General features: G+C 41.0%; 1 protein-coding gene across 1 annotated transcript; it reads right to left on the bottom strand.

The window, feature by feature from the left end:
* Positions 1-10,646, bottom strand: ark2ca (arkadia (RNF111) C-terminal like ring finger ubiquitin ligase 2Ca). Its single transcript, XM_085414187.1, has 8 exons — positions 10,470-10,646; positions 3,442-3,742; positions 3,228-3,353; positions 2,955-3,084; positions 2,766-2,870; positions 2,440-2,535; positions 2,240-2,340; positions 1-690 (listed from the first exon to the last, which is right to left on the bottom strand). The coding sequence occupies exons 1-8, from the start codon at positions 10,528-10,530 to the stop codon at positions 573-575; spliced, it is 1,038 nt and encodes a 345-aa protein (XP_085270313.1). The 5' UTR covers positions 10,531-10,646; the 3' UTR covers positions 1-572.
* Positions 10,647-15,885: the final 5,239 nt, after the last annotated feature.

Here is a 15,885-nt window from a genome sequence, read left to right as displayed (position 1 = left end):
TTTGTGTGTGTGTGTGTGTGTGTGTGTGTGTGTGTGTGTGTGTGTGTGTGTGTGTGTGTGTGTGTGTGTAAAAAGAGAGCAAGAGAGAGAGATTGAAGAGAAGAGAGAAAAGTAGCCAGCTAGGTCTGGGGTTATGTGTTTTCTAGTCTCAGGACATTAAGTCATGGCTTTGAGGACATGCTACACAGCCCCAGGCTACCTACAGTACAACACCACAACAGCAACAACAACCCCACGTAAGACCAGCAAGCTACAAGTAAACCCTGTGTATATGAGTATGTGTTTGTTAGTGTGTCTTTTGCTTCCAGAGGGATGTGCTTCTATATAAAGAGAGTCCTTTGCGGCCTCTCCGTGCAGTTAGTTTTCCTGGCTTGGCTCAGTAAAGCGTGACTCAGAAGGGTGGTGATGTCACATGAAGTCTGGAGACATTTGGCAAAGCACCCGACGGGAAGGAGGAGGTCGAGGGAGGTGGGGTGGGGTAGGGTAAGGTGGGGGAGGCTGGTGAGCCGGGGGTGGAAGAAAGCAAGAATCGCACCACGAGGGCGACTGAATCACGAGAGTGTCGAATCTCATCAGCTGTCGGGGTTCAGCTGTGTTTCGATGTCAACTCGACAGATTGGACACTTTCTGCTGGTGGCCAGCCATTGGTCCACGCAGCCCTGGTGGAAGAGGTGCATGCAGGGCAGCCTCCTGCAGGATAGGAAGAGAGACAAACTTTAGGGTCAGTGTGGATTCACATGACTGTGTGTTACTTTTCCAGTGCATACAGTTGTGAGCTTAAAAAGACCCTCGGGGAGTTAATTCTGTTCATTCAGGCATGTAGAGACAACTTTTGTTGTTGAGTAGTCAGTCCCAAATGCCTCTCAGACAGCTGGGACTCTTATGTTGCAAACCGATCCTCTCGCCTCACCCAGGGGGACAGTTCTTGTTACCTAAAAATTCCCTCCCAACCACTGTTTCAAATGCATGTGCGTAATGGAACAGAACATTTTAGGGATTATAATTCCAGCATTTGAAAAGCAGGTTGTTGCCATGCTTCTGCCTCTGCATAGAGGCTACTTTTGGCAGCACCATTTTCACAAGGGGTCACTGCAGCAGGTAGTTCTGCATGTTTGATCAGTTTTATGGTGGATGCCTTTCCTGATGCAACACTAAAGGGGATTTTTGTCTCCGTGTGAAAATACAACTATCAAAAAAAAAAATGTAACTAAATTTTGGTATGTGGGTGGCTTGAGATTGGACTATTTCTTAGCCATGATCAGCAGCTTCCTAGAGTCTCAGCTATTTGTCTGGCAACAGCTCATAGCAGAGGCTCATTTATGCACACATGTGGTACAGGACTGGAAAGATTCTCATGAATGATTTGCTCAGAAGGTCAGCAGAAACACAATGGGAAGAAGTAAATACTTGGTATTTGTCAGAAATTCTTACTATATATTACATAGACAGTGGATGAAATGATGATTTGAAATGACTGCATTTCATGAAATGACTGATATTGGATTTATTATATTTACTTTTACAGGCCCATGCTCATGTTCTGACTATTAGTCCTTTATTGCCAGGAAGCCTGATGACATTATATCACATATACCATAGTTTTTAAGTATCAATTAGATGTTGCTGTCCTTGAATCAAAATAATATACATTTTAAGGTGTTATAGCTCTGTAAAAGCTAAAAAATAGTCCACTTTAGCTTGTTGGTAGGTGGTTAAGTAGCATCAGGGACCTAAGATGTACCTGTGTGCAACGTTTGGCTGCTGTGCTACAGACTGCACAGGAGGAGTTTGCAGACAATACACAGAGATGTGGTGTATCATATCATGATTATCAGTAAACCTGACAATAAGTCAGGTAAAGTGATATTTATTATAAAGTGGAAAACAAAAATCAGACAAAAATGTTAGAAGGCAACGCTGATAATGGTAATGGTACAGTAATTCCTGTAGTCGTGCCTCTTTTATCTCTTGCAATTGCTTGATGTCTCACTCAGGCAATTAGCTTATCAGTCTTTCAATGATGTCATATTGTCTACGATAATAGAAATCTCGTCTTCCCCATCAGTCCCTGCTGTCTAGACCCATCCTGCAATGCATCTCTGAGCTAAGCTCATCATCTGCAGCCTGCAGCATCATGTTTCCCATCAAATCAATTTGGTATAGATTTTCCCATTTAACTCACTCAGAATAAGTGCACTTCTCTTTTTTATGATTTCTGGGTCTACAAAGTAATTATTACCTGACATCTTCTCCGTCCTCCAGCATGGACAAACATATGGTACATTTTTCATCAACATCTGTTTCCTCCTCCTCCCCAATCTTCAACTGCAGGGGCTTTCTCTGTTCGTGGGTCACATTACAGAGAGACAGAAATGTAGGGTCAAAAAAAAGGGGGAAAAAAAGCAAACGTTCAACAGATTTTTGTCTCATCTGCCATACCTTCTTGTATTTGTGTGGAAAAGTAAATCTCTCTATGGTTGTCTGAACAGCTCCTCTGCTAACGCTCCCCAGTCGATCCTCCAGCTGCAGCAGCTCCTGCAGGAACAGCCCAGTTAATAAAATGAACCAGAATGCTAAAAAGAGAAAAAGCTACTACATGGACAACAAATGGTTTGGTTCACTGCTGTTTTCATGGTCAGGAAAGAATGAAAAAAATCTGCGTATGAAGCTCATACTGATTAAAAGCTAGAGAACAGTTAGTACATATAACTTAAAGTGACACCGTGGGAAGGTGCAGAGTTTGATAGATGGACAGTCAGATTTACCTCATAGCTTTCTCGCACAGCAGTGGCGTGCCTCGAAGGATTTAAACTTTGCAGCGCCAACAGGTGAAGCTGGGGGTATGGGTAGTTTCTGATTTCATGCACAACCTACAACAAAATCCTTCATTATATTACAGCAGGAATATAGACTATCAAGCTATCCAAGGCCACCTGAGGAAGTGACCAACATACCACTTGTGCAGAGGATGTGTTCCTGGGAAAGTGATGCATTCGAGGGGAGGCCAGGTAATGCTGATAGTGCTGCGGAAGCTGCTGGAGCTGGTACTGATGGTGAGGGAGGCCAGCATCTACGCTGAGATCCCTGCAGAAAGAGAGGAACGTGGCTAAATTAACATAGCCCATGCCAGGCAATGTGGCAGACAGACAGATGGGTGGAAAGATAAAAAAAGACGGGATCATTTCTCAACTCTGCAGGATTCTCGTTAATCCCCAACGGTGACTCACCAGTCGGTGCCTTCGGCCAGGTACCGCGGTTGTTGTGTCATTGGCTGAGGAACATGGAGGGGCGGGGAGTACTCGTAGCCCGAACGCAGTCTGTGAGGGTTCAGGGGAATACGCTCCTGGGCTCTTCTGTAATTAGATAGAGATTTGATTTAAAAATATCTCGGTTTTTTGTTTGTTTTTTTAGTTGTGTTTGTATGGATGCAAGGGTCACTACCTGGAGTGTGGGAGGATCCTGCGATGCTGCGCTTCGAGGAGCTGCTGCTGGATGAGGTATTGCTGGTGTAAGGCCTGAGGTAGGAATGAAGGCCCCGGCACATCCTGAAACTGAGGGGGTCCGGGCAGGGCAGTGAGGGGTGGATGGTGCGTCGGGGGCAGGTGGGTGGCCAGGCCTGTCTGCGGGGGCTGGCTGGCATGTCCTAGAGGAAACTCAGCTGAGATGGGCGCCTGGGGAGCACCCAGGTGAAAGTGTCGGCAGGAGGTAGCATGGCTGTGTTGATGCCTGGTGAAGTGCGCTCCTATTGGGAATAAATGCGAGGGATCAAAACGGAGCTGCGATCACTTTCACTGAAACTTACACGACAAGGAGACGAACCAACAGCACTTTCGCACACACTCGTAAAAAAGACACAAACACATTTAAAAACCAACCACGCAGAGAGGAACGTGACACAGGAAGAGACAAGACAGACAAAACAGCAGATGGACGACGCAGACATGGAGAACCCTGTGGAGCACCAACTAAACCCACAGACGGATTTCACTCAATGGTCTGCGTCTCCACTTGCCATGTGCAGCCAACAGGAAAGACGCATCCTCACTAACTGGGGGTCTAGGGTATTTCCAAAACGAATCCCAGCAAAACCAATAGTTTCAAACTCTGTTATTTTTATTGCGTTTGCTGTTTGAAGGAACATATTAAACTGAGGCTTTCTCAACAAAAGAGTCAGATAACAGTAATGCACCATAGCCATCAAGAAAGTCTGAAAAGTTTATGGGCTTTCATTTTTGTCTTCTCTCCACCCTTCCTATTAAGCAGAGAAGATGGGAGGTTGTGTGCTAGTCCCACTGAGTCACCTTGGTGTTGCACTTGCACAAAACAATCAATACAAATTACTCAGAGCTCACAGAAATGAATGCTGGAAGCAAGCTGAGAGTATTACTCCTTTAACTTCCAATTAAAGCTTCTCTAAATTTCCTCTGGAGAGGAAAGCAGACAGCGGGGTCTGGAGGACAGTGTATACGTAAATATGTCAGTATTGTGTCTTTGCATGTCCCGTGAATAAGAACTGCCCATTTAAACTGTTTACTCATAATCTTTCAAACAATAACATGAAGCCACATTGTAGATTTGGCTCTTTGTTAATGGTCTATGACATACTTAATATTTCCTGACAAGTTTAATTAACAGTAGCTGGTTCACTGAGTTGAGATCTAATTTAAAATTTAACAAGTGTGTAACATTTCTCAACGGCAGAAAAGGAAATATTGCTTTTACTTCACTGTTTTTTTAAGACGTAGCAAATCAATTAAGGAGAGTTAGATGTGCAGGGAAGTGGTTATGATTTGATAAAGTTCTGTGCAGATGAAACAAACGCATTTCCCAAAATGCTCTGTTTTTTGTTGCTGAAACGACATATTTCTCTGGCTTTGCTTTGTTGGATATAGCCTCGGGACATGGAAAGCCAGTGAACCCAGAGAGCCACGGGCAAAGAGAAAAACAGCATTTGGCTGAGGAAGTAGAGCAGAAATGGCAGACTGGTGGCTTGGATTGGTTAAAGGCTGTGCATCAGTTTTGCATGAAGCCTGTGACCCGGCAAAGCTGGACTGTTGTGTGGAGTTCAGGGTAAATATCAGATTATTTGTGTCTGGGAGCTTTTCACAGCATGAACTGCTGGCATTAATATTTGACGTACTGCAGAGCTGCCAGCAGCAGCAGCCCTGATGTTTCCACTGTTACATCTGAGGCTTTGTCTTTGACTCACAGACAGAAACACACACACACACACACACCCTTCCACCTATCCTCTCCCCTCAGCTGCTGCACAGGCGGCCCCTCCCCCACAGCATGGCTGCAGCATGGTGTCCCACAGTGAGTGACAGCCAGCAAGCCCCACCCACCTGCGACTGCAGCAGTCTGACATGGAACCTCAACTCTTTTCTTTCTCTCTCCCTCCACTCCTCCTGAAGTCACTGCAGCTTTACATCACACCTCCTCTCTAACACACTCCTGTCCTCTGCCTGTCTCACTGGTCTCCCGTTAGGCAGAAACCATCCCCACACCTGCTGAGGTCGCCAATTATAACACTCACCATCAGAAGGTGAGGATTAATGAGGCAAAATCAGTGCATGTGTTGTACAGCTGCACTTGGTGAAGAAAAAAAAATCCAGCATAACATGCACATGCTTGGAAAACCATTGTGCTGACCTTGCTTTTCGTGGTTTTGTATCAGTGCAGCCGCACATGCAGTGCAGCTGCTGGAATATTTAGAAGTCAGCTGCAGAGCACACATGGCTGTGCCTCGGACACACCTTTAGCCTTTTTCAGACACTGCGCGCAGATGTAAGGTTCACGCAGCTGAGTCAAGTGTTAAAATGGAAGAAAAGCGTCCCACTTGGACACTTTTCAAAGAAGCATCTAATGCCACATTTAAAGAGAAACACAACAGATGTCTAAAAAACTGAAGATTTGATGAAAATGAAAAGTCATTACACAGCTGGCTGATGTGCATAGCCAGCATGTAAAGAGAAATGAGTTACTACTAACAACAAAAATGTGACTTCTTTTATTTCATTTGCACTCATTACTCAGAGTTTAACACATTTAACACAGTGCTTGAGAAACAACGTTAGCCTAACTGGGTTTAGTTATGCTGCTGTCACCAGCTAGAAAGGCAACATGAATATAAATGTGTCATGGTCCGTTGTGCTAATAAAGAAAAACACCAGCTGAGGACCTGACAGCATACCACAGAGACACGAGTTTAAATGCAGACTGAGCAGCCACCATTTAATTATTGAACCTCTGTATTGTCTTTGCGGTACCCATTTGGAGACTGCAAAAAGGAATAGCTAGACATTTAGGACTGTCTACTTGTTCACTTTGTGCTGGAGGTCAAGTCTATATTGCTCTTATAGCTGAGTACTGATGTTAAAGGCTAGAGCCAGGAGGCAGCAAACTCAATATGTAGGCAAAACTCACCCATTAATAGGTAGTCATTATCTCTTATCTAGTGGATAGTACTTTTACACTTTTCAGTTAAAACATGTCGATGAATGATTGACAGATGTGCTGGAAGGTAGTTTTTGTCTTTGTAAGACAAAGCCACTTGGTGGCTTTTGTTCAAGGCATCTTGCTAAGGTACAAGGTAAGGTAGCAGTACTGATTTTGTGATGAAGAGAAAAAAAATGACTATCCTATTTTTCTTTCCTGTTTTTGTTTTTGTTGTTGTGTTTTATATACACTCAGTTTGAATTGTAAGCTATACTTTTTAGGACAGGGGCCAAAAAGATGGGAAAACCCAGCTAGTAAAATGCCTGAAACCTCTTCTAAAAAACAGTATTGATTCCAATTGGGTAAACTGAAAATAGATCAATTTTGTAATTGGGTTTAAAAAGAGAGTCTTTTAGATGCAACTATGTTGAGCGTTTCACCAGTGTTTTTTTTTTTTTTTCAAAGTAAAACACAATCTCCATAATCTTCCACTATCACTGGGTTATATAATCACCAGTTCAGTGTTGTTTAAAAGATTAAGGGAATTCTAAGAATTCTCTGTATTCAGGGGGGAAAGCTGAAAACCAACACTGAACGGCAGTGCTCTTCAGCGCCATTTCAGTTCTGTGGTGGAAATCTGTGAAGTGGACTAAACAACTTCTCAAAACCACTGTGAAAAACAAACAAATTATACATAAATATAATTCAGAAGAATGGCACCATTCCTGATGATATGCGCATACATTAGTGAGCAATATTATGAGTAACTTCACAAATCTTGATGGTGCTTTCACAAATCTGTGAAATCGCCATTAATGCTGAACAATTTCATATGTACAGGTATCGGATCAGATGACTTCTTTTTTGGAAAGCCTTTGCTTTTTTTTTCAGCAAGACCGTGCAAAACAACATTCCTCACGAATTACAGCAGTATGGCTCTGTACAGAGTGAGTCCAGGGGCTAAACAGGTCAGAGCCATCACCCAGTATCAACATTCTAGATAATGCGAACCAAAGATAAATAAATAACATGTATATAACAAAGGGGGCTCTGAAGTGTTGAGCTGCTGAAATCTTACATGAAAACATGTTTCTTTCAAATCTACAGCAACCGGTCTGCCATAGTTTCCAAGCCCTTGAAGAGTGTTGTTAGAAGAGCTGATGCAACTCTGTGGTAAACATGCCCCTGTCGCAACTTATTTGAAAGATTTTGCTGGCATCAAATTCAAAACAAGAACTTATGTTTTCCATAAAGAAAAGGAAAAAGGCCTGAATAATCCTTAAATTCTATTTTGTGCTTCATTAATTCACTTTTATTTTATTTTTTAAATATAGGGTTTAACGTGCTTGCAAATTATATTGTTTTATTTTCATTTTATATAGCATGCCAGCTTTTTTAAAATTTTTTATTATTAAACACTTGTATTTTTATTTACTATTTAACTCCTTTTGAGTGTTTTTTTGCAATATACTTCTATTAACTATATTTAAAAATATATATATTACACATACCATGATTTCACCCATATTGCTCACAATGTTAACACCAATGATTGGCTGTGAGAGAGGCTGTGTTTTGGTCTATAGATAGTGTATGGATTTGGACGGAATGACAGCCTGTATGTAACAGGAAATGTCAGTGTCGAGGTTTCAATATCAAACATGCCTTTGCATTTTAAAAATGGAAAGAAAATGTGCTTGCCCCTACTCCAAAGTAAGCAGTGTGGCAACCTGAAGAAACTCTGTCAAAGACAGCTGAGAAATGAGAGCACATATAGAGTGAGGGGACCGTCTCAGTGACAGCACAGTGTGGAGGGAGGAGGGGGAGGAACACATGGAAATCAGCAAAAAGCACACTGAAGGTTAGGAAGAAAACTACAGTCTTTATTGGAAAAATATTAGTATGTGTGGCACTGTGTGATAATAGTAATAATAAGAGTAAGAGACTCTACATAAGCATAATAAGCATAATAATAATAATCCCATGCAAATAAAGACCAAAGGCAAGGCCTGACCATGCTCTCTGTAGGGTTAACAGAACAGAAGCAGCATCCAATGAGTAGATGTGTATGCTTACAGCACATTTCAGTACAGCAGGGACATCTCTTCACAAAGATTACATTGGAATCTGCTGTTCAATGTGGAAAAACAAAAGTATAAAATGACCATGCATTAGGATCTAATACAAGAACATAAGGCAGAAAAACCACAACCAAAGAATAAAAAAGACATTTTGATTCTAAAAAAGGAGATCTACAGCAGTGCAGGATATACACATCCCTGTAAAATGGATAGCATTCTGGAGGTGCTGGAGGTAAGATTTGAGAGGGAGTGGTAGTGGTGGTGGGGCGCTGCAAAAATGGCAAAATGGGTTTAGATTCACATCTCTCCAATTTATTGTGAAGTCCGCTCAGCTAGCAGGGACAAATGCTTTGACACATGGATAGGATTATGACCAGCAACCATTAACAGGTGCAGTGGACCTTCAAATGTGGGGAAAAAAAACATAACGTCGCCAAAAACAAAATGACTTAAGCGCTGCATGCCAATTAGTGATTATCAGGATAACAAGATTATTAGTAATAGCAATTGTAAAGTGCTCCTTTGACAACAAAAAGACGGTACAATGCACCTTTGTGAGGAGAGTAATCAACGAGTTCGATCAAGCCTGGCTGTAATCGAATCGGGGAGGGGAGGATCAAAATGTATCCACTTTACAGAAATTTACAGCAGAATGTAGTCTATCCACACTGAATGGGAGAATCACAATGACAGTCTGTAGTAAAGTCTAACGCTACAATGGGTTATTCACTAAAGAGCAACATGACAGTTTAAATTAAGACAAACTGTTTTCTACAGAGAGTGTTATTCTTTAGTCTGTTACACAGAAGGATACGGTATGAGTGGGAACTCTGTTTTAATGCCAATGTCGTCTTCAGATGGAAAGAGGAAATGAGGAAGAAGGGGTTCACAATACAGCTAGATGCAGAGAACAGGCAGAGGCTACGGCAGACAGCAGCAGATGATCGTTAGCTACACAATGGAGGGGGACAAAGGTCTGAGAAATGCGGAATGTAGAGCCAGCCTCGATACTATGGAACAGGAAAAAAGAACACAAATAAAAGCACAATGAAATCATTGGTGCTACTGCATGTAGTTTTAACAATGCACGACAAATTACTATTATTATTACATAATCAACACAGAGAGCCCTGCTGCAGTGGAGGATGATGTTATTGTTGTTATGCCCTATTAAACGGATTTTATGCTGTTTCACTACTGGAGCACCTGCAGCGAAATTTGCAGGGAATTTTTTTTATTATTATTTTTATTAGAGGTTTGACGGGGACATGCTCCAAAAATGTTAAAGCCTATTCGCATTAAAAACCAGTCATATGCTTATACTAATTTACACCGATTAGCCTAATGCTGTCTTTCAGTGGAAGAACCATCCAGTTAAAGTAACTCGCAGAAATGAGATTTTTTTTAAAGGATGCACTTTGGATTCAGAGGTCTACCCTAGCTTGGCTAAATTCATAATTTAAGAAACCCCTGTGGAGGTTGTAAGCTAAATAAAGCTGGGCTGGTATTAATCTGCCGTTGTTGTCCGGGCTGTAGTAGCTAGCGGCGACGGCACACACATAAACAAGGCGAAGGGATAAATAGATAAACCAGACAGAAGCGCGCTAGCCGCCGAGGGTAAAAAAGAAAAAAATGAAAAGGGGAAAAGAAAAGCTGCCGCTTGACAGCTGAAGTCCTTTTAGTGCGGTTTACAGGCCCGAAACACAACGTCTTCGTCGGCATTTGAGGGCTCACGTCTTCGGTCGCTTCATTAGCGGTCTCGGTTCGGCTACAGCTAGCAAGAAGGCTAATATAATTTCGGTATCGCTCGCTGTTACGTTGGCTCGCTTTTAGCTAGCAGGTGTCAGCTCTGTTTACATCATCTGTGGATATTTAAGACAAGTAATGAAGAAGTATTATTTCGGGGTTAGCGTTAGAAAAAAAAAAGAGAGAACATAAAGCTCCTCATACCTCTGTTTCTAACTGAGCCGAAGACGGGGAGAACCAGATATCCGACATGCACTAAAACCATCCTGGGTCCTTCTTTGTTTTGTGCGCAGCCAGTAAGACAGATGGTCCATGGAAATGATCCTCTTCAGTCACCAGCACATTCAAACAGACTGCGCTGCCTGCACACACACACAGACCCCTGTAGCCAATCAGTGGAGCCTTCCGAGCAGGACCCTCCGGATTTGACAGCGGGATCCGCCAATAGGATCAGTGCCTGGGCGGAGATATCCTTCCCATCCGCACGCACAGTGCGGGGTACTTTCGTGGCTGGAACATTTAGATCTGATGGTACCTTATGGCTATAGTTTATCACGGAGCCTGAAATAAACGGAACTTTACCTCACCAGGCTTTACTCAAGTATTTTTTTATGAAAGTTTTGACTTCTGCTTCACTGCATTTATTTGACAGCTTTGGTGACTAATTGCAAATATTTTTCTATTTTGGTCTTCCTTGCCCCCCTCTCCCCTTTTAAAATAGGTTCAAGTTTTCATTACACTATGTTTTCGTTACACTTTTAAAATTGATGTGATACTACAGATAAATACTATACTGGCACAGTTAACAACACCAGTATTACCCAATATATGTATAAATTACAAAAACAGCAGCTGTATCCACAACAATAGTAATCAGCAGTTGCCCCAACTTGTCCCGATTATGCCTTTACATCAGGCATTTTCAATGCAGGACTTGAGATGATTCTGCTATATACATTACCTTCTTTACACGTAAGGCATAAATGTTGCATTGCAATGTAGTAGATTTATCATTTATTTAGTACATTTACATTTTTAAGTTCAAAGTTGCTTTCATGTATTGCAGATAGGGTATACTGAACTGAACAATGCAGGGATTTATATGAGATATGCCCTGAAAAGTATGAAAAGGTTTCTATTCAAAGGATCTAAGAGGATGGCAAGATAGGTGTCAGTGATACTCATAATAAGGAAAATCATATGTACATGGACCATGGGTAAAATAACATTTGAGAGTACAAATGTGATTATATTTAACACTCTGAAGGGTCTTTTCAGTAGCGTTACTCTTGATGCTTCAGGTATAGTTGGCTTAAAAGGGAAGAGAAAATAGCATTATGAAAATTACACTGGATTCAGTACCATACATGTATTGCTGGACTCATAATGGGCAGCTTGCAAAAAATTGATAAGGCAGACACAGTTGTTTGTTTGTTTTTCACTTGCACTTTTCAAACCTTGTCAAAGCCTCTTGCCTATATTACCCAAAAAGCTTAGCAGGTGGCAGTTCATTTAAAGAATCATTCAAAGTTAAGTCAGTAAAAGTGAGAACTTCCAGGGCTGAAAAATTGAGTAAATTTAAAACTGCAAACACCATTAGCTTCAATATGGTACCTTCTTGTAAAAAGAAAAACAAACAAACAAACAACTTACTTTATTGTCCAATTTCATCACATCTGCTTTCAGTGAAATCATGAAAAATGTCAGTCTTCATCAACGCTGAAACAAGTACTGATGGCAGAGAGGAAGGATGTAACTTGCTTTAACAATTAAGGGCCAACAAGGGTGATTTGTGACAGCCAAATATTCACTGCCTGACAAGAAAAACAGCACAGGTTGTCTTACACAAAAGTGAAACAAAAGGTATTTACTGTTTTTGCTTTTTAGATTGGATTGAAGTGCTGTGATTGGTTGGGCCTAACCCTACCTATAGGGCAGCCAATGGTTATGCATATGCAACTGAATTCTCTCATAAACAGAATTGAAAAAAGGAAAGATATATACTTGCATAGATTATTTGCCTTGACCTTTGTCAGACTCGATCATCAGGAAAATGTTGCTGAATGATCTTCTTGATGATCCGATACAGTTCAAGTAATACTTAACTCTTTGAATATTCGTGAATATATGTTGGCCAGATTTGTCATACAGCAGAACTTGTGAAAAAAGGGGCCTGTGTCCCAAAAACCTCACTGCCTGTAGTGTTAAGCCTGAAGGATGAAGGAACAGATGGGCCTGTGGAGGCTGAGGGGGTCACAAAACTCTTAGTCCCATATGTCCTCCAGTTCCCGTCATCTAATGCCTTAAGCCTGCTGTGAAACACAAAGAGCCTTTCACGATGCTTTACTATCACTGCTGCAATCAATTTCACACATCAAAACTGCCACTTTATTCCACACATTTATGTACATTTGAACACAAGCATTTATCAGGATAGCTGGCTGTAGTTGACGTATTAACAGAAGCAGCAGCTGAGCTCTCTTTCAGCAGAACCTGATGTAAAAATTGTGTCCTCACCAGAAATGAGACTTATTTCCACTCTTTATTTTTAGAAAGCCCTCTGGAGGTGGGCAGAGCGAGGACTGAACAAATGAAATGCCATTTTGAAGAAACTGGAGATAACTTGGAACAAAACATGTACAACACAAAAATCCTAAGTGGCATCATTTAGTGTAAAAGGACATCTGCAAGATGAAGCGCAATCATTTCTGGCTTTGAGAGTGAGCCAGCACATTCACTGCTCTGTGAGGCCACCGCTGCCCTGTGAAAATTAGCATACAGCTGATGTTCTGCCCCGAGGGTGGAAAGAGCTGGCTAAAGGGCTTTAGTTTTTCGTTAAAGGGCCCCGCAGACTGCATTGCTCCACTCCCTCATTGTCTTCTTCATGTGAACTCCATATGTCCCCCTAGTGGCAGGTGTTACAGGGTGACCTCTGACCTGGCATGCTACTTTGGTGGGTGAGGATGAACCTGCATTGTTCACAGTCAGGCAGCCGTCTAGACTGCTTGGCCACAGAATAAAATAAACAATGAGACATCTTGTTAAGTGCTATACCTATGGTGGCAGTTATACAGTACTAAGTCTTGTGACACCCTTTAAATATTTTGTTTCCAAGGAGCCAGACGCTTGTAATTTCTTTTAAAAGTGATCTTGAGCAATAGTTCTCCAGGCTTCTGAAGATCTGTTAAAGTGTCCTTGGACATTGTCTGCTTTTTCACTCATTTTCAATCCAGGCCTTGTACGTAACCATTTTGTTTGTTTGTTAAGTCACTTAACACTGACCTATCAATCATTCAAACACAATAAAGGATACTTAACTTGAAGGTTGAACTAGTGTTGTTGTTAAACCAGTTTTGTGGCAGACAACCTAGAAAGAACTTGAAGTTGTAAACACATAAATTGTTCCCATTTCTTTATTTGCATATAGGAAAACTGTCAGCTTGACGTGCGTAAAATTCGATTTCTGCACTAACAAGGCCATTTCCAAAAAGATATTAGCTTAAAACTTGGCAGATCTTGGTGTGGTGTGCAGTGTCTCCCTAAAACAAATTGAGGAAGCTCGACAAGTGGAGTACAAAAGAAGAAGCATCAGGGCTAAAAAAAAAATCTACAGCAGATGAGCAGCATCTGAAAGTCATGTCCTTTAGAAGTAAGATGGAGAGATTCCTCTGGGCCTTCACTTCATCCATCTAATGTTCACTGAATCATAAATGGTCTTAATGGGGTCGCTATCAAGGAGTTATTCTTAAGGAAGAGAAACAGGCAGAAAGGTATGTTGAGGTATGCCAAATTACACAAGAACTGGACTGAAAACCAGTGGCAACACGTCTTATTATCATGAATATGTACCAAGGACGTCAGGGTAGAGGTACAGCAGTGAGTGTCAACAGTCATCTGTAAAACACAATGGAGTCATGGATTGGCCTCCCCAGAGCTTGGACCTCAAAATTATTGAAGCAGTGTGTGATCATCTTGACTGAGAGCAGAACAAAAGGCAGCCAACGTCCAAAGAGAGCTTTGAATGTTCTTCAAGAAGCCTGGAGAAGGATTCCTGGCTGTGTCGAAATATAAAGGCGGCCATACCAAATATTAATTTCAAGCTATTAGAACTGTACGAACTATTTGTCTTATATACTGTGTTTCATGTGTGCACGTTTCAGTAACTCACTTATATTGTTCCCTCTTACCTTATAGTTATATTTCATGATGAAAATGTAAAAGGAATGAGGGTTGGCTCGAGACTTGTGCACAGGACTCGACAGATAAGAACACTCAAACAACACTCACAGTAAGCAAGAATTCAGATCAGTCTTGTAATGACATGATTTAACATTTTTAGGGTGAACTGTTAAAAGTGAAATTCAAATCGCACTTTATGCTAAAGTTGTAAACATACCTGAAAGGCTGAAACGTGTCACCATCCTCGTCTCAGATTAATTACACCACTTTGGTCTGCCAGAAAAGGCAAAAATCTGTGACTGGTGTCAAAATCTTGACACCAGTCACAGCACACGAGCAAAAACTGCAAATATATGCTTGTAAAACACAGAAATAAATGACTTGACAAGAGCTCATTAAATAACGGTCCGTTTATTTAGTTTTAAAATAGTTTCTTTTTGTTCTACAGACATAATTTCAAGGAAGTCAGGGACTTGCAGAAGCAACAAAATAAACACTTCTGTTAAGTTAAAATACTGACAGCAAAACGGAGCAAAAACAGAAGAGTGAGGCTGAAATACCGGCAATGACGATAACATCGGAGATGAGGATGAAAGATGCCACCAAACATGCTATGTGCAACCAGCATCACTGCCGTGGTTTCTACCACACTTATATCACTAAAGACACAAGTGATGCCTCGCTAGCATTTCATAATAGTCCCACAGAAAAACAGCAAAATGGTTTTTGCAAGCTGAAGTGTTGTGGTACAGAGTTCTTACAGTGGTAGATGTATATAACAGAAAAAACTGGCCAAGTAAAACCAAATATATATTCAACAATATATTCAATTTGTAACTATATTCGATCTTTTCACAGCAAATTCACTGACTTCCAAATGAAGAGATTCAGATTCACATAGTAAATTTCTAAGAATAAATTGGGAAATAAACTGAGAACATAAGCTCCATATAGACTTTGGTTTAGATCGTTCAAATTTTATCTTTCTGTGACCAGCAGAAGTTAAAATAAATCTATAATTATCAAGTGTCACTTAGGAAAGTGTATGTTATTAAATATGCAATTACAAGAAATGTGTTAAAATAGCCTGTAAAGCTATTGATTACATTTTTTTTAGCCAGCGTGGCTGCAGTACTGCATGAAGACAAAAGAAGACAGCAGGAAAGAGAGCAAGCAGGCCCTGAGGATCAGGGTTGAAAAACAAAAACAGAAAACAGTTTATACAATAATCATCTCATCTATAAATGCCCCATAACTCACACATTGGGCATAAACTCAACATCACTTTTACTCTTTTTCTATAGATATATATGTATAGATATATGTGTGTTTGTGAAATTAACATCTATTATTAAAATATTTATTGTTGCGATAGCAAAATCCGCTGCTTTGTAAGGTAAAAGAATAAGCTTTAAACCTTTCTAAAAGGAAATAGTGCACA

Source organism: Rhamphochromis longiceps, linkage group LG7 (assembly GCF_057381845.1).
Source record: "Rhamphochromis longiceps isolate RC_006_pf linkage group LG7, R_longiceps_female_GT1.1, whole genome shotgun sequence".
Classification (NCBI taxonomy): domain Eukaryota; kingdom Metazoa; phylum Chordata; class Actinopteri; order Cichliformes; family Cichlidae; genus Rhamphochromis; species Rhamphochromis longiceps.
Note: the sequence above shows the minus strand (reverse complement) of the source record. Positions and strands in the feature narration are given on the sequence as shown.